The sequence below is a fragment of the Salmo trutta genome, unplaced genomic scaffold, assembly GCF_901001165.1.
Source record: "Salmo trutta unplaced genomic scaffold, fSalTru1.1, whole genome shotgun sequence".
In the NCBI taxonomy this organism is placed as follows: domain Eukaryota; kingdom Metazoa; phylum Chordata; class Actinopteri; order Salmoniformes; family Salmonidae; genus Salmo; species Salmo trutta.
The window spans coordinates 102,332-117,390 of record NW_021823319.1 but is presented as its reverse complement, the minus strand read 5'-3'; the positions used below and the strand labels follow the sequence as shown (position 1 = coordinate 117,390).

The 15,059-nt window shown below is 50.3% G+C and overlaps 1 protein-coding gene across 1 annotated transcript in view; it reads right to left on the bottom strand.

Moving 5' to 3' along the window:
* The window catches only part of LOC115190095 (ryanodine receptor 2), a 222,833-nt gene that overhangs the window by 195,862 nt on the left and 11,912 nt on the right, over nt 1-15,059 (bottom strand). The window contains exons 5-7 of the mRNA XM_029748570.1: nt 12,488-12,609; nt 7,470-7,653; nt 3,426-3,561 (exon numbers count right to left, since the gene is read on the bottom strand). Coding sequence (XP_029604430.1) covers nt 3,426-3,561; nt 7,470-7,653; nt 12,488-12,609 — 442 coding nt within the window. The remainder of the gene's footprint in view (nt 1-3,425; nt 3,562-7,469; nt 7,654-12,487; nt 12,610-15,059) is intronic.

The window sequence follows — 15,059 nt, the reverse complement described above, 5'->3', positions numbered from 1 at the left end:
GGCAGAAGACCAGCTGCCTCTTTAAGCAGCAGTCAGTCAGTCAGTTAAGCAGCCAGTCAGTTAATCAGTCAGTCAGTTAATCCGTCAGTCAGCCAGTCAGCCAGTCAGTAATCAGCCAGTCAGTAATCAGCCAGTCAGTAATCAGCCAGTCAGTAATCAGCCAGTCAGTTAATCAGCCAGTCAGTAATCAGCCAGTCAGTAATCAGCCAGTCAGTTAATCAGTCAGTCAGTTAATCCGTCAGTCAGCCAATCAGCCAGTCAGTAATCAGCCAGTCAGTTAATCAGCCAGTCAGCCAGTCAGTAATCAGCCAGTCAGTAATCAGCCAGTCAGTAATCAGCCAGTCAGTTAATCAGCCAGTCAGCCAGTCAGTAATCAGCCAGTCAGTAATCAGCCAGTCAGTAATCAGCCAGTCAGTTAATCAGCCAGTCAGCCAGTCAGTCAGCCAGTCAGTAATCAGCCAGTCAGTAATCAGCCAGTCAGTAATCAGCCAGTCAGTAATCAGCCAGTCAGTTAATCAGTCAGTTAATCAGCCAGTCAGTTAATCAGCCAGTCAGTTAATCCGTCAGTCAGCCAGTCAGCCAGTCAGTAATCAGCCAGTCAGTTAATCAGCCAGTCAGTTAATCAGCCAGTCAGTAATCAGCCAGTCAGTCAATCAGCCAGTCAGTTAATCAGCCAGTCAGTTAATCAGCCAGTCAGTAATCAGCCAGTCAGTAATCAGCCAGTCAGTAATCAGCCAGTCAGTAATCCGCCAGTCAGTAATCAGCCAGTCAGTTAATCAGTCAGTTAATCAGCCAGTCAGTTAATCAGCCAGTCAGTTAATCCGTCAGTCAGCCAGTCAGCCAGTCAGTAATCAGCCAGTCAGTTAATCAGCCAGTCAGTTAATCAGCCAGTCAGTAATCAGCCAGTCAGTTAATCAGCCAGTCAGTTAATCAGCCAGTCAGTTAATCAGCCAGTCAGTAATCAGCCAGTCAGTAATCAGTCAGTCAGTTAATCAGCCAGTCAGTTGCTGATGGCAGTTAGCTAGACATGGCAGAAGCCACCATAGAGGGTAGTATAGCTAGACATGGCAGAAGCCACCATAGAGGGTAGTATAGCTAGACATGGCAGAAGCCACCATAGAGGGTAGTATAGCTAGACATGGCAGAAGCCACCATAGAGGGTAGTATAACTAGACATGGCAGAAGCCACCATAGAGGGTAGTATAGTGTGCCAGCTAGACATGGCAGAAGCCACCATAGAGGGTAGTATAGCTAGACATGGCAGAAGCCACCATAGAGGGTAGTATAGCTAGACATGGCAGAAGCCACCATAGAGGGTAGTATAGCTAGACATGGCAGAAGCCACCATAGAGGGTAGTATAGCTAGACATGGCAGAAGCCACCATAGAGGGTAGTATAGCTAGACATGGCAGAAGCCACCATAGAGGGTAGTATAGTGTGCCAGCTAGACATGGCAGAAGCCACCATAGAGGGTAGTATAGCTAGACATGGCAGAAGCCACCATAGAGGGTAGTATAGTGTACCAACTAGACATGGCAGAAGCCACCATAGAGGGTAGTATAGCTAGACATGGCAGAAGCCACCATAGAGGGTAGTATAGCTAGACATGGCAGAAGCCACCATAGAGGGTAGTATAGCTAGACATGGCAGAAGCCACCATAGAGGGTAGTATAGCTAGACATGGCAGAAGCCACCATAGAGGGTAGTATAGCTAGACATGGCAGAAGCCACCATAGAGGGTAGTATAGCTAGACATGGCAGAAGCCACCATAGAGGGTAGTATAGCTAGACATGGCAGAAGCCACCATAGAGGGTAGTATAGCTAGACATGGCAGAAGCCACCATAGAGGGTAGTATAGTGTGCCAACTAGACATGGCAGAAGCCACCATAGAGGGTAGTATAGTGTGCCAGCTAGACATGGCAGAAGCCACCATAGAGGGTAGTATAGCTAGACATGGCAGAAGCCACCATAGAGGGTAGTATAGCTAGACATGGCAGAAGCCACCATAGAGGGTAGTATAGTGTGCCAGCTAGACATGGCAGAAGCCACCATAGAGGGTAGTATAGTGTACCACCTAGACATGGCAGAAGCCACCATAGAGGGTAGTATAGCTAGACATGGCAGAAGCCACCATAGAGGGTAGTATAGTGTGCCAACTAGACATGGCAGAAGCCACCATAGAGGGTAGTATAGCTAGACATGGCAGAAGCCACCATAGAGGGTAGTATAGTGTACCAGCTAGACATGGCAGAAGCCACCATAGAGGGTAGTATAGTGTGCCAACTAGACATGGCAGAAGCCACCATAGAGGGTAGTATAGCTAGACATGGCAGAAGCCACCATAGAGGGTAGACATGCCAACTAGCAGAATGTTATTTAAGGATTTATGATGCGCTGCTGTTGATAAGATTTCCATCCCTCCTCTTCTCCTCCCTCCTCTCCTCTTCTCCTCTCTCCTCTACTCTCCTCATCTCTCCTCCGTCCTCTCCTCCTTCCTCATCTCTCCTCTCTCCTCTCCTCTCCTCCCGCCTCTCTCCATCCCTCCTCTTCTCTTATCTACTCTCCTCCCTCCTCTTCTCCTCCCTCTTCTCCTCCCTCCTCTACTCTCCTCACCTCCCTCCTCTCCCCCTCCTCTCCTCATCTCTCCCCCCTCCTCTCCTCCCACTTCTCTCCATCCCTCCTCTACTCTTCTCTCCTCTCCTGCTCCCTCCTCTCCCTCCTCTCCTCATCTCTCCTCTCTCCTCTCCTCCCTCCTCTTCCCTCTCCTCCCTCCTCTCCTCATCTCTCCTCTCTCCTCTCCTCTCCTCTCTCCCTCCTTGTTATCAGTCAAGTCAGTGAGGCCCCCTGTGTAACCTGGCTCAGTTGGTAGAGCATGGCGTTTGCAACGCCAGCATGGTGTGTGCAATGCCAGGGTTGTGGGTTCGATTCCCACGGGGGGCCAGTACAAAAATAAAAAATGCATGAAATGTATGTATTCACTACTGTAAGTCGCTCTGGATAAGAGCGTCTGCTAAATGACTAAAAATGTAAATGTTACCTGGCGATAGATGTTGATGAGTGTTGTTTAACGTAACAGTTCTGTGCTGGGGGGTCAGGCCCCCTGTGGTCTGTGCTGGGGGGCGAGGCCCCCTGTGGTCTGTGCTGGGGGGCGAGGCCCCCTGTGTTCTGTGCTGGGGGTCGAGGCCCCCTGTGTTCTGTGCTGGGGGGTCAGGCCCCCCTGTGTTCTGTGCTGGGGGGCCAGGCACCCCTGTGTTCTGTGCTGGGGGGCCAGGCCCCCCTGTGTTCTGTGCTGGGGGGCCAGGCCCCCTGTGTTCTGTGCTGGGGGGCAGGCCCCCTGTGTAAGCGGTGTTCGTGTACAGGAGGAGCTGTAGGAGAACTGGGCAGCATGCGTTTCTAAAGCCCTGAGGTTGTAGTATTCCTCACCCAGGAGCTCATATAATGAGTTTAGTGTGGATCTCCAGGCATCGCCAGCCTCCCTCCCAGCCACCTCAGCAAAATGAGCCCCGCTGCTGTACACGTGGAGACGGTCAATACAATCCAACACCAGGTTTATCATACCCTGGGGAGAGAGGGGGAGAGAGGGGGGGTGGGAGAGAGGGGTGGGGGTGGGGGAGAGGTGGGGGAGAGAGGGGGAGAGGGGTGGGGGAGAGAGGGGGAGAGGGAGAGAGGGGGAGAGAGAGAGGGGTGGGGGGAGAGAGGGATAGAGAGAGAGGTGGGGGAGAGAGGGGGAGAGGGGTGGGGGGGAGAGGGAGAGAGGGGGAGAGAGAGAGGGGTGGGGGGAGAGAGGGATAGAGAGAGAGGTGGGGGAGAGAGGGGGAGAGGGGTGGGGGAGAGAGGGGGAGGGGGATAGAGGGGGAGAGAGAGAGGGGTGGGGGGAGAGAGGGATAGAGAGAGAAGTGGGGGAGAGAGGGGGAGAGGGGTGGGGGAGAGAGAGAGGAGAGGGGGAGAGGGGTGGGGGAGGGAGAGAGGAGAGGGGGCGAGAGAGAGAGAGGGGTGGGAGGAGAGAGGGGGAGAGGGGTGAAGGGGAGAGGGGTGGGGGAGAGATAGAGGAGAGGGGGAGAGAGAGAGGGGTGGGAGGAGAGAGGGGGAGGGGGAGAGGGGTGGGGGAGGGAGAGAGGAGAGGGGGAGAGAGAGAGGGGTGGGAGGAGAGAGGGGGAGAGGGGTGAAGGGGAGAGGGGTGGGGGAGAGATAGAGGAGAGGGGGAGAGAGAGAGGGGTGGGAGGAGAGAGGGGGAGGGGGAGAGAGGGGGAGAGAGAGAGGGGTGGGGGAGAGAGGGGGAGGGAGACAAGGGGAGGGGGAGAGAGGGGGAGGGAGAGAGGGGAGAGGGGTGGGGGAGAGAGAGAAAGAGAGAGTCATGTTATACATATCCTCATACATAGTGTATCATAGGGTATCATAGTGTATCATAGTGTATCATAGTGTATCATAGCGTATCATAGTGTTTCATAGTTTATCATAGTGTATCATAGTGTATCCTCATACATAGTGTATCATAGTGTATCATAGCGTATCATAGTGTATCATAGTGTATCATAGTGTATCCTCATACATAGTGTATCATAGCGTATCATAGTGTATCATAGTGTATCATAGTGTATCATAGTGTATCCTCATACATAGTGTATCATAGTGTATCATAGTGTATCATAGCGTATCATAGTGTATCATAGTGTATCATAGCGTATCCTCATACATAGTGTATCATAGTGTATCATAGTGTATCATAGCGTATCATAGTGTATCATAGTGTATCATAGTGTATCATAGTGTATCATAGTGTAGCATAGTGTATCATAGCGTATCCTCATACGTAGTGTATCATAGTGTATCATAGTGTATCATAGCGTATCATAGTGTATCATAGCGTATCATAGTGTATCATAGTGTATCATAGTGTATCATAGTGTATCATTATAGGCTCATCAAAAATAAACCTAATACATTTATCCTTGGATTTCCATCTATTTCTAAACATTTGATTTGTACAGGGACAACCAGATATTTACAGTGTACGGTGATATTAACATGGCCCTGTAGTAACACGGTGATATTAACATGGCCCTGTAGTAACACGGTGATATTAACATGGCCCTGTAGTAACACGGTGATATTTACATGGCCCTGTAGTAACACGGTGATATTTACATGGCCCTGTAGTAACACGGTAATATTTACATGGCCCTGTAGTAACACGGTGATATTAACATGGCCCTGTAGTAACACGGTGATATTAACATGGCCCTGTAGTAACACGGTGATATTTACATGGCCCTGTAGTAACACGGTGATATTAACATGGCCCTGTAGTAACACGGTGATATTAACATGGCCCTGTAGTAACACGGTGATATTAACATGGCCCTGTAGTAACACGGTGATATTAACATGGCCCTGTAGTAACACGCTGATATTAACATGGCCCTGTAGTAACACGGTGATATTAACATGGCCCTGTAGTAACACGCTGATATTAACATGGCCCTGTAGTAACACGGTGATATTAACATGGCCCTGTAGTAACACGGTGATATTAACACGGCCCTGTAGTAACACGGTGATATTTACATGGCCCTGTAGTAACACGGTGATATTAACACGGCCCTGTAGTAACACGGTGATATTAACACGGCCCTGTAGTAACACGGTGATATTAACATGGCCCTGTAGTAACACGGTGATATTAACATGGCCCTGTAGTAACACGGTGATATTTACATGGCCCTGTAGTAACACGGTGATATTAACATGGCCCTGTAGTAACACGGTGATATTTACATGGCCCTGTAGTAACACGGTGATATTAACATGGCCCTGTAGTAACACGGTGATATTTACATGGCCCTGTAGTAACACGGTGATATTTACATGGCCCTGTAGTAACACGGTGATATTTACATGGCCCTGTAGTAACACGTTGATATTTACATGGCCCTGTAGTAACACAGTGATATTTACATGGCCCTGTAGTAACACATGGCCCTGTAGTAACACGGTGATGGCCCTGTAGTAACACGGTGATATTAACATGGCCCTGTAGTAACACGGTGATATTTACATGGCCCTGTAGTAACACATGGCCCTGTAGTAACACGGTGATATTTACATGGCCCTGTAGTAACACGGTGATATTTACATGGCCCTGTAGTAACACGGTGATATTTACATGGCCCTGTAGTAACACATGGCCCTGTAGTAACACGGTGATATTTACATGGCCCTGTAGTAACACGGTGATATTTACATGGCCCTGTAGTAACACGGTGATATTTACATGGCCCTGTAGTAACACGGTGATATTTACATGGCCCTGTAGTAACACATGGCCCTGTAGTAACACGGTGATATTTACATGGCCCTGTAGTAACACGGTGATATTAACATGGCCCTGTAGTAACACGGTGATATTTACATGGCCCTGTAGTAACAGGTCGATATTTACATGGCCCTGTAGTAACACGGTGATATTTACATGGCCCTGTAGTAACAGGTCGATATTTACATGGCCCTGTAGTAACTGTAGTAGCTTATTGAATGTTTCGAGGCACTGTGAAAGCCATGAACAGGGCCAAAGCAGAGAAGTCCGGTCCCTGAACCATGACACTGATGAGACCTGAACGATACCGCAACGCTGACTTTAAACAGGGAATTACAGAGCGGCGACGTCGAGGGTCAGAGCCGTCGATCCTCACAACACAACTAACCGTGGGAGAACTAGTATATTAAGTTAACGCCAGCTGATGCCGGGGGGGGGGACGACACCATCTGGTTCTCCACTACTGCAGAAACACAGCTTAGTGATTTACACCAGCTGGTGCCCTACACAGCACATCAGTACAGATGCTGTCTAACACTTCATTTAACAGGAGAGACGGAGAAACAGGGGGGTCGTGACCTGCAGTGTTACGACTGCTCTCTCTTCATTTAACAGGAGAGACGGAGAAACAGGGGGGTAGTGATCTGCAGTGTTATGACTGCTCTCTCTTCATTTAACAGGACAGACAGAGAAACAAGTGGGGTAGTGGTCTGCAGTGTTATGACTGCTCTCTCTTCATTTAACAGGAGAGACGGAGAAACAAGGGGGTCGTGACCTGCAGTGTTACGACTGCTCTCTCTTCATTTAACAGGACAGACAGAGAAACAGGGGGTCGTGACCTGCAGTGTTACAACTGCTCTCTCTTCATTTAACAGGAGAGACAGAGAAACAAGGGGGTCGTGACCTGCAGTGTTATGACTGCTCTCTCTTCATTTAACAGGAGAGACAGAGAAACAAGGGGGTCGTGACCTGCAGTGTTACGACTGCTCTCTAGAGTGGAGCCCAGGACAGGAAGAAATGAAGGGACTATATCAAGGCTTTATACGCACCACTTGGCACGATGAGGCCTAAGCAAGTAAATGTTTTGTGTAGAACCTTCCCCCTTGTCCCTGCTGATGTGGAATATAACCCCCAGCATGCTCTTTGTTCTCTACCTCTTCCTGGAAGAGGTTCTGTCGGTTCTTCAGGGCTCGGAGGCGGTTCTGTTTGTCCTCGTGCTCCAGGTGCTCGTCAGGAGGCTGGAAGTAGCCAATCAGATCCTGCAGACTCAAACTGACCGACTCGATCGGCAGGTCGAGTGTCGAGGTCTTTCCTTTTTTACTGAGGGTGTCCAGACCCCTGGAACACAGAGAGAGAGAAGTTACTGAGGGTGTCCAGACCCCTGGAACACAGAGAGAGAGAAGTTACTGAGGGTGTCCAGACCCCTGGAACACAGAGAGAGAGAAGTTACTGAGGGTGTCCAGACCCCTGGAACACAGAGAGAGAGAGAAGTTACTGAGGGTGTCCAGACCCCTGGAACACAGAGAGAGAGGTTACTGAGGGTGTCCAGACCCCTGGAACACACAGAGAGAGAGAAGTTACTGAGGGTGTCCAGACCCCTGGAACACACAGAGAGAGAGAAGTTACTGAGGGTGTCCAGTCCCCTGGAACACAGAGAGAGAGAGAAGTTACTGAGGGTGTCCAGACCCCTGGAACACACAGAGAGAGAGAAGTTACTGAGGGTGTCCAGTCCCCTGGAACACAGAGAGAGAGAGAAGTTACTGAGGGTGTCCAGACCCCTGGAACACAGAGAGAGAGAGAAGTTACTGAGGGTGTCCAGACCCCTGGAACACAGAGAGAGAGAAGTTACTGAGGGTGTCCAGACCCCTGGAACACAGAGAGAGAGAGAAGTTACTGAGGGTGTCCAGACCCCTGGAACACAGAGAGAGAGAAGTTACTGAGGGTGTCCAGACCCCTGGAACACAGAGAGAGAGAGAGAAGTTACTGAGGGTGTCCAGACCCCTGGAACACAGAGAGAGAGAAGTTACTGAGGGTGTCCAGACCCCTGGAACACAGAGAGAGAGAGAAGTTACTGAGGGTGTCCAGACCCCTGGAACACAGAGAGAGAGAGAGAAGTTACTGAGGGTGTCCAGACCCCTGGAACACAGAGAGAGAGAGAAGTTACTGAGGGTGTCCAGTCCCCTGGAACACAGAGAGAGAGAGAGAAGTTACTGAGGGTGTCTAGACCCCTGGAACACACACACAGAGAGAGAGAAGTTACTGAGGGTGTCCAGACCCCTGGAACAGAGAGAGAGAGAGAAGTTACTGAGGGTGTCCAGACCCCTGGAACACAGAGAGAGAGAAGTTACTGAGGGTGTCCAGACCCCTGGAACACAGAGAGAGAGAGAGAAGTTACTGAGGGTATCCAGACCCCTGGAACACAGAGAGAGAGAAGTTACTGAGGGTGTCCAGACCCCTGGAACACACACACAGAGAGAGAGAAGATACTGAGGGTGTCCAGACCCCTGGAACACAGAGAGAGAGAGAAGTTACTGAGGGTGTCCAGACCCCTGGAACACAGAGAGAGAGAGAGAAGTTACTGAGGGTGTCCAGACCCCTGGAACACAGAGAGAGAGAGAGAGAGAGAGAGAGAGAAGTTACTGAGGGTGTCCGGACCCCTGGAACACACAGAGAGAGAGAGAGAGAAGTTACTGAGGGTGTCCAGACCCCTGGAACACAGAGAGAGAGAGAAGTTACTGAGGGTGTCCAGACCCCTGGAACACAGAGAGAGAGAGAGAGAAGTTACTGAGGGTGTCCGGACCCCTGGAACACAGAGAGAGAGAGAGAAGTTACTGAGGGTGTCCAGTCCCCTGGAACACACAGAGAGAGAGAGAAGTTACGGAGGGTGTCCAGACCCCTGGAACACACAGAGAGAGAGAAGTTACTGAGGGTGTCCAGTCCCCTGGAACACACAGAGAGAGAGAGAAGTTACTGAGGGTGTCCAGACCCCTGGAACACAGAGAGAGAGAGAAGTTACTGAGGGTGTCCAGACCCCTGGAACACACAGAGAGAGAGAGAGGTTACTGAGGGTGTCCAGACCCCGGAACACACAGAGAGAGTGAGAAGTTACTGAGGGTGTCCAAACCCCTGGAACACACAGAGAGAGAGAAGTTACTGAGGGTGTCCAGACCCCTGGAACACACACACAGAGAGAGAAGTTACTGAGGGTGTCCAGACCCCTGGAACACAGAGAGAGAGAAGTTACTGAGGGTGTCCAGACCCCTGGAACACACACACAGAGAGAGAAGTTACTGAGGGTGTCCAGACCCCTGGAACACAGAGAGAGAGAAGTTACTGAGGGTGTCCAGTCCCCTGGAACACAGAGAGAGAGAAGTTACTGAGGGTGTCCAGTCCCCTGGAACACACAGAGAGAGAGAAGTTACTGAGGGTGTCCAGACCCCTGGAACACACACAGAGAGAGAGAGAGAGATATTGTTAAGTCAGATATAAAGTGTATAATGTCTCATTTCACATATTGATCCAACGGTTCAATTGATCTAACTTAAGTGGAATGTTAAGGTTTCAACAGGTACAAGCAATACATCATTCAGTGTAAAGAAGTAGTCAAGGTAACAGTGTGCATGTAGGCTACTGTATGTGTGTGCTAGTGATAATCTGTCATCGAAATCTGGGGTTTATCTTCTCTCAACAACCTTCTGGAAGGTGTGTCCCCATTGAGATGATGTCCCACATAAAGGAGGATGTGGGGCGGCAGGTAGCCTAGTGGTTAGAGTGAAGGGGCGGCAGGTAGCCTGGTGGTTAGAGTGGAGGGGCGGCAGGTAGCCTGGTGGTTAGAGTGGAGGGGAGGCAGGTAGCCTAGTGGTTAGTGTGGAGGGGCGGCAGGGTAGCCTAGTGGTTAGAGTGGAGGGGAGGCAGGTAGCCTAGTGGTTAGAGTGGAGGAGAGGCAGGTAGCCTAGTGGTTAGTGTGGAGGGGAGGCAGGTAGCCTAGTGGTTAGTGTGGAGGGGCGGCAGGGTAGCCTAGTGGTTAGAGTGGAGGGGAGGCAGGTAGCCTAGTGGTTAGTGTGGAGGGGCGGCAGGGTAGCCTAGTGGTTAGAGTGGAGGGGAGGCAGGTAGCCTAGTGGTTAGAGTGGAGGGGAGGCAGGTAGCCTAGTGGTTAGAGTGGAGGGGAGGCAGGTAGCCTAGTGGTTAGAGTGGAAGGGCGGCAGGGAGCCTAGTGGTTAGAGTGGAGGGGAGGCAGGTAGCCTAGTGGTTAGAGTGGAGGGGCGGCAGGTAGCCTAGTGGTTAGTGTGGAGGGGCGGCAGGTAGCCTAGTGGTTAGAGTGGAGGGGAGGCGGGTAGCCTAGTGGTTAGAGTGGAGGGGAGGCAGGTAGCCTAGTGGTTAGAGTGGAGGGGCGGCAGGTAGCCTAGTGGTTAGTGTGGAGGGGCGGCAGGTAGCCTAGTGGTTAGAGTGGAGGGGAGGCAGGTAGCCTAGTGGTTAGAGTGGAGGGGCGGCAGGTAGCCTAGTGGTTAGTGTGGAGGGGCGGCAGGTAGCCTAGTGGTTAGAGTGGAGGGGCGGCAGGGTAGCCTAGTGGTTAGAGTGGAGGGGAGGCAGGTAGCCTAGTGGTTAGAGTGGAGGGGAGGCAGGTAGCCTAGTGGTTAGTGTGGAGGGGAGGCAGGTAGCCTAGTGGTTAGTGTGGAGGGGCGGCAGGGTAGCCTAGTGGTTAGAGTGGAGGGGAGGCAGGTAGCCTAGTGGTTAGAGGTGAGGGGAGGCAGGTAGCCTAGTGGTTAGAGTGGAGGGGAGGCAGGTAGCCTAGTGGTTAGAGTGGAGGGGCGGCAGGGAGCCTAGTGGTTAGAGTGGAGGGGCGGCAGGTAGCCTAGTGGTTAGAGTGGAGGGGCGGCAGGTAGCCTAGTGGTTAGAGTGGAGGGGCGGCAGGGTAGTCTAGTGGTTAGAGTGGAGGGACGGCAGGTAGCCTAGTGGTTAGAGTGGAGGGGCGGCAGGTAGCCTAGTGGTTAGAGTGGAGGGGCGGCAGGTAGCCTAGTGGTTAGAGTGGAGGGGCGGCAGGGTAGCCTAGTGGTTAGAGTGGAGGGGAGGCAGGTAGCCTAGTGGTTAGAGCGGAGGGGCGGCAGGGTAGCCTAGTGGTTAGAGTGGAGGGGCGGCAGGTAGCCTAGTGGTTAGAGCGGAGGGGCGGCAGGGTAGCCTAGTGGTTAGAGTGGAGGGGCGGCAGGTAGCCTAGTGGTTAGAGTGGAGGGGCGGCAGGGTAGCCTAGTGGTTAGAGTGGAGGGGCGGCAAGGTAGCCTAGTGGTTAGAGTGGAGGGGCGGCAGGTAGCCTAGTGGTTAGAGTGGAGGGGAGGCAGGTAGCCTAGTGGTTAGAGTGGAGGGGTGGCAGGGTAGCCTAGTGGTTAGAGTGGAGGGGAGGCAGGTAGCCTAGTGGTTAGAGTGGAGGGGCGGCAGGTAGCCTAGTGGTTAGAGTGGAGGGGAGGCAGGTAGCCTAGTGGTTAGAGTGGAGGGGAGGCAGGTAGCATAGTGGTTAGAGTGGAGGGGAGGCAGGTAGCCTAGTGATTAGAGTGGAGGGGAGGCAGGGTAGCCTAGTGGTTAGAGTGGAGGGGAGGCAGGTAGCCTAGTGGTTAGAGTGGAGGGGTGGCAGGGTAGCCTAGTGGTTAGAGTGGAGGGGAGGCAGGTAGCCTAGTGGTTAGAGTGGAGGGGCGGCAGGTAGCCTAGTGGTTAGAGTGGAGGGGCGGCAGGTAGTCTAGTGGTTAGAGTGGAGGGGCGGCAGGGTAGCCTAGTGGTTAGAGTGAAGGGGCGGCAGGGTAGCCTAGTGGTTAGAGTGGAGGGGCGGCAGGTAGCCTAGTGGTTAGAGTGGAGGGACGGCAGGTAGCCTAGTGGTTAGAGTGGAGGGACGGCAGGTAGTCTAGTGGTTAGAGTGGAGGGGCGGCAGGTAGCCTAGTGGTTAGAGTGGAGGGGCGGCAGGTAGCCTAGTGGTTAAAAGTATTGGAGTAGTAACCGAAAGGTTGCAAGTTCGAATCCCCGAGCTGACAAGGTAAAAATCTGTCGGTCTGCCCCCTGAACAAGGCAGTTAACCCCACTGTTCCCCGGTAGGCCGTCATTGTAAATATTAATGTGTTCTTAACTGACTTGCCTAGTTAAATAAAGGTTAAATAAATAAAATAAATGTGCATGTAGTGTGTATCCCCACCTGATGAATCGGTTGAACAGGAAGACAGTACTGCGTATGACCCGCGCGGTGCGGGACTCTTCGTGCTGCGAGCGGGACAGGGTCAGCCCATCGTCCATGTGACCCTCGTGGTGCATGATGGCCTGAAACAGACACATTGTTGTCATGTTCTGCAGACACAGAACGGGAGGTTTTCTGACACTGTTAGCTTAGACACTGTTAGCTTAGCATTGAGACAGAACGGGAGGTTTTCTGACACTGTTAGCTTAGACACTGTTAGCTTAGCATTGAGACAGAACGGGAGGTTTTCTGACACTGTTAGCTTAGACACTGTTAGCTTAGCATTGAGACAGAACGGGAGGTCTCTGACACTGTTAGCTTAGCATTGAGACAGAAGGTGGAGGTTTCTGACAATGTTAGCTTAGCATTGAGACATAACGGGAGTTTCTGACACTGTTAGCTTTGACACTGTTAGCTTAGCATTGAGACAACGGGAGTTTCTGACACTGTTAGCTTAGCATTGAGACAGAACGTGAGGTTTTCTGACACTGTTAGCTTAGCATTGAGACAGAACGGGAGGTTTCTGACAATGTTAGCTTAGCATTGAGACAGAACGGGAGGTTTCTGACACTGTTAGCTTAGCATTGAGACAGAACGGGCGGTTTCTGACACTGTTAGCTTAGCATTGAGACAGAACAGGAGGTCTAACAACACCATCTGATTCACAGGGACCTTGTTCATTTAATGAGCAGGTCCAAAGCCAAACACAATACCTTAGATAACCCTTTATGGGTGGTAGACTGTAACCCTTTATGGGTGGTAGACTGTAACCCTTTATGGGTGGTAGACTGTAACCCTTTATGGGTGGTAGACTGTAACCCTTTATGGGTGGTAGACTGTAACAAGGCTCAAGATTCAAGGCCTGGTTATTTCATGTTCATGAATGTTGAATTTTACCTAATGAAACCCATAGCGAGTGGGTCGGTAACTGTAACAAAAGGCCTAATCGTTGAAGAGATGACATGTTACCCCAGGAAACCCAATAGGAGGTGGTTACTGTAGGAAGTATATACTTTACCCCAGGATACCCATTACGGGTGCTAACTGTAGAAACAAGGTGGCTATATTCACGTCAGGGGAATTTAGAGAAACAAGGTGGCTATATTCACGTCAGGGGAATTTAGAGAAACAAGTTGGGGAATTTAGAGAAACAAGGTGGCTTTATTCACATCAGGGGAATTTAGAGAAACAAGGTGGCTATATTCATGTCAGGGGAATTTAGCGAAACAAGGTGGCTTTATTCACATCAGGGGAATTTAGAGAAACGAGGTTGCTATTTAGCGAATAGTGTCAGCCTATTTACAACGCACCTCGTTGTAATTGCATTTTCATTTAGGTTTCCGTGTGTTGCACTTGCTTTCAGTAGCGTCTATGAATCACGTGATTAATATATTAAGGTATTAATGTATGAAAGTGTGTAGTGTTATTTAACGTGCATGTAGTTCTGACCTTGTGATGTACTTGTCAAGTAATGTTCTGTATTATGTCACGTTTAAGGGTTTTGTTTTGGACCCCAGGAAGATTATTTGCTGCTTTAGCAGAAACTAATGAGGGATGCTAATAAAAATACTAAAATACTAATACAGAATAGGAGCTCTCTGTTCTGACACAGTTAGCTTAGCATAATGCTAATGGTTTTATTCATCAGAATGAGTGTGTTCCTGACACTGTCCGCTTAGCATAATGCTAATAGTTTTATTCATCAGAAGGAGTGTTTCTGACACTGTTAGCTTAGCATAATGCTAATTGTTTTATTCATCAGAATGAGTGTGTTTCAGACACTGTTAGCTTAGCATAATGCTAATGGTTTTATTCATCAGAATGAGTGTGTTTCTGACACTGTTAGCTTAGCATAATGGCTACATCCAAAACATCATTACACCACACTATAAATTCACACAACTTCAGAAGTTAAACTGAACCTCTCTCATCAGAACATGTCCCTCACTGAAAACCCATCTTGCTGAATGACAAATGTCACATCCGCAAACAGGGAGACAGAACGACTGGCTCTTTGACACTGTTAGCTTAGCATAATGCTAATGGTTTTATTCATCAGAATGAGTGTGTTTCTGACACTGTTAGCTTAGCATAACGCAAATGGTTTTATTCATCAGAATGACTGTGTTTCTGACACTGTTAGCTTAGCATAATGCTAATGGTTTTATTCATCAGAATGAGTGTGTTTCAGACACTGTTAGCTTAACCTAATGGCTTTAATTATATGATAAGCGTAGCTTAATGGTTTTATTCCAGCGAGACGGCCTGGAGCTGATTGAGAAGAGCTCGTTAGGAAGACATTTATAAAACTCCGTGAGTCATAACTGATCCTGCTGGGCGCCGGCATGCCAGTCGACAGGCTGAGGAAACCGTGGAGACGAGCTGAGCAGAGACCAGATAACTTCTCCTGGGGACCAGGCTGGGTCCTACAGTATCCTCTCTAGATAACTTCTCCTGGGGACCAGGCTGGGTCCTACAGTATCCTCTCTAGATAACTTCTCCTGGGGACCAGGCTGGGTCCTACAGTATCCTC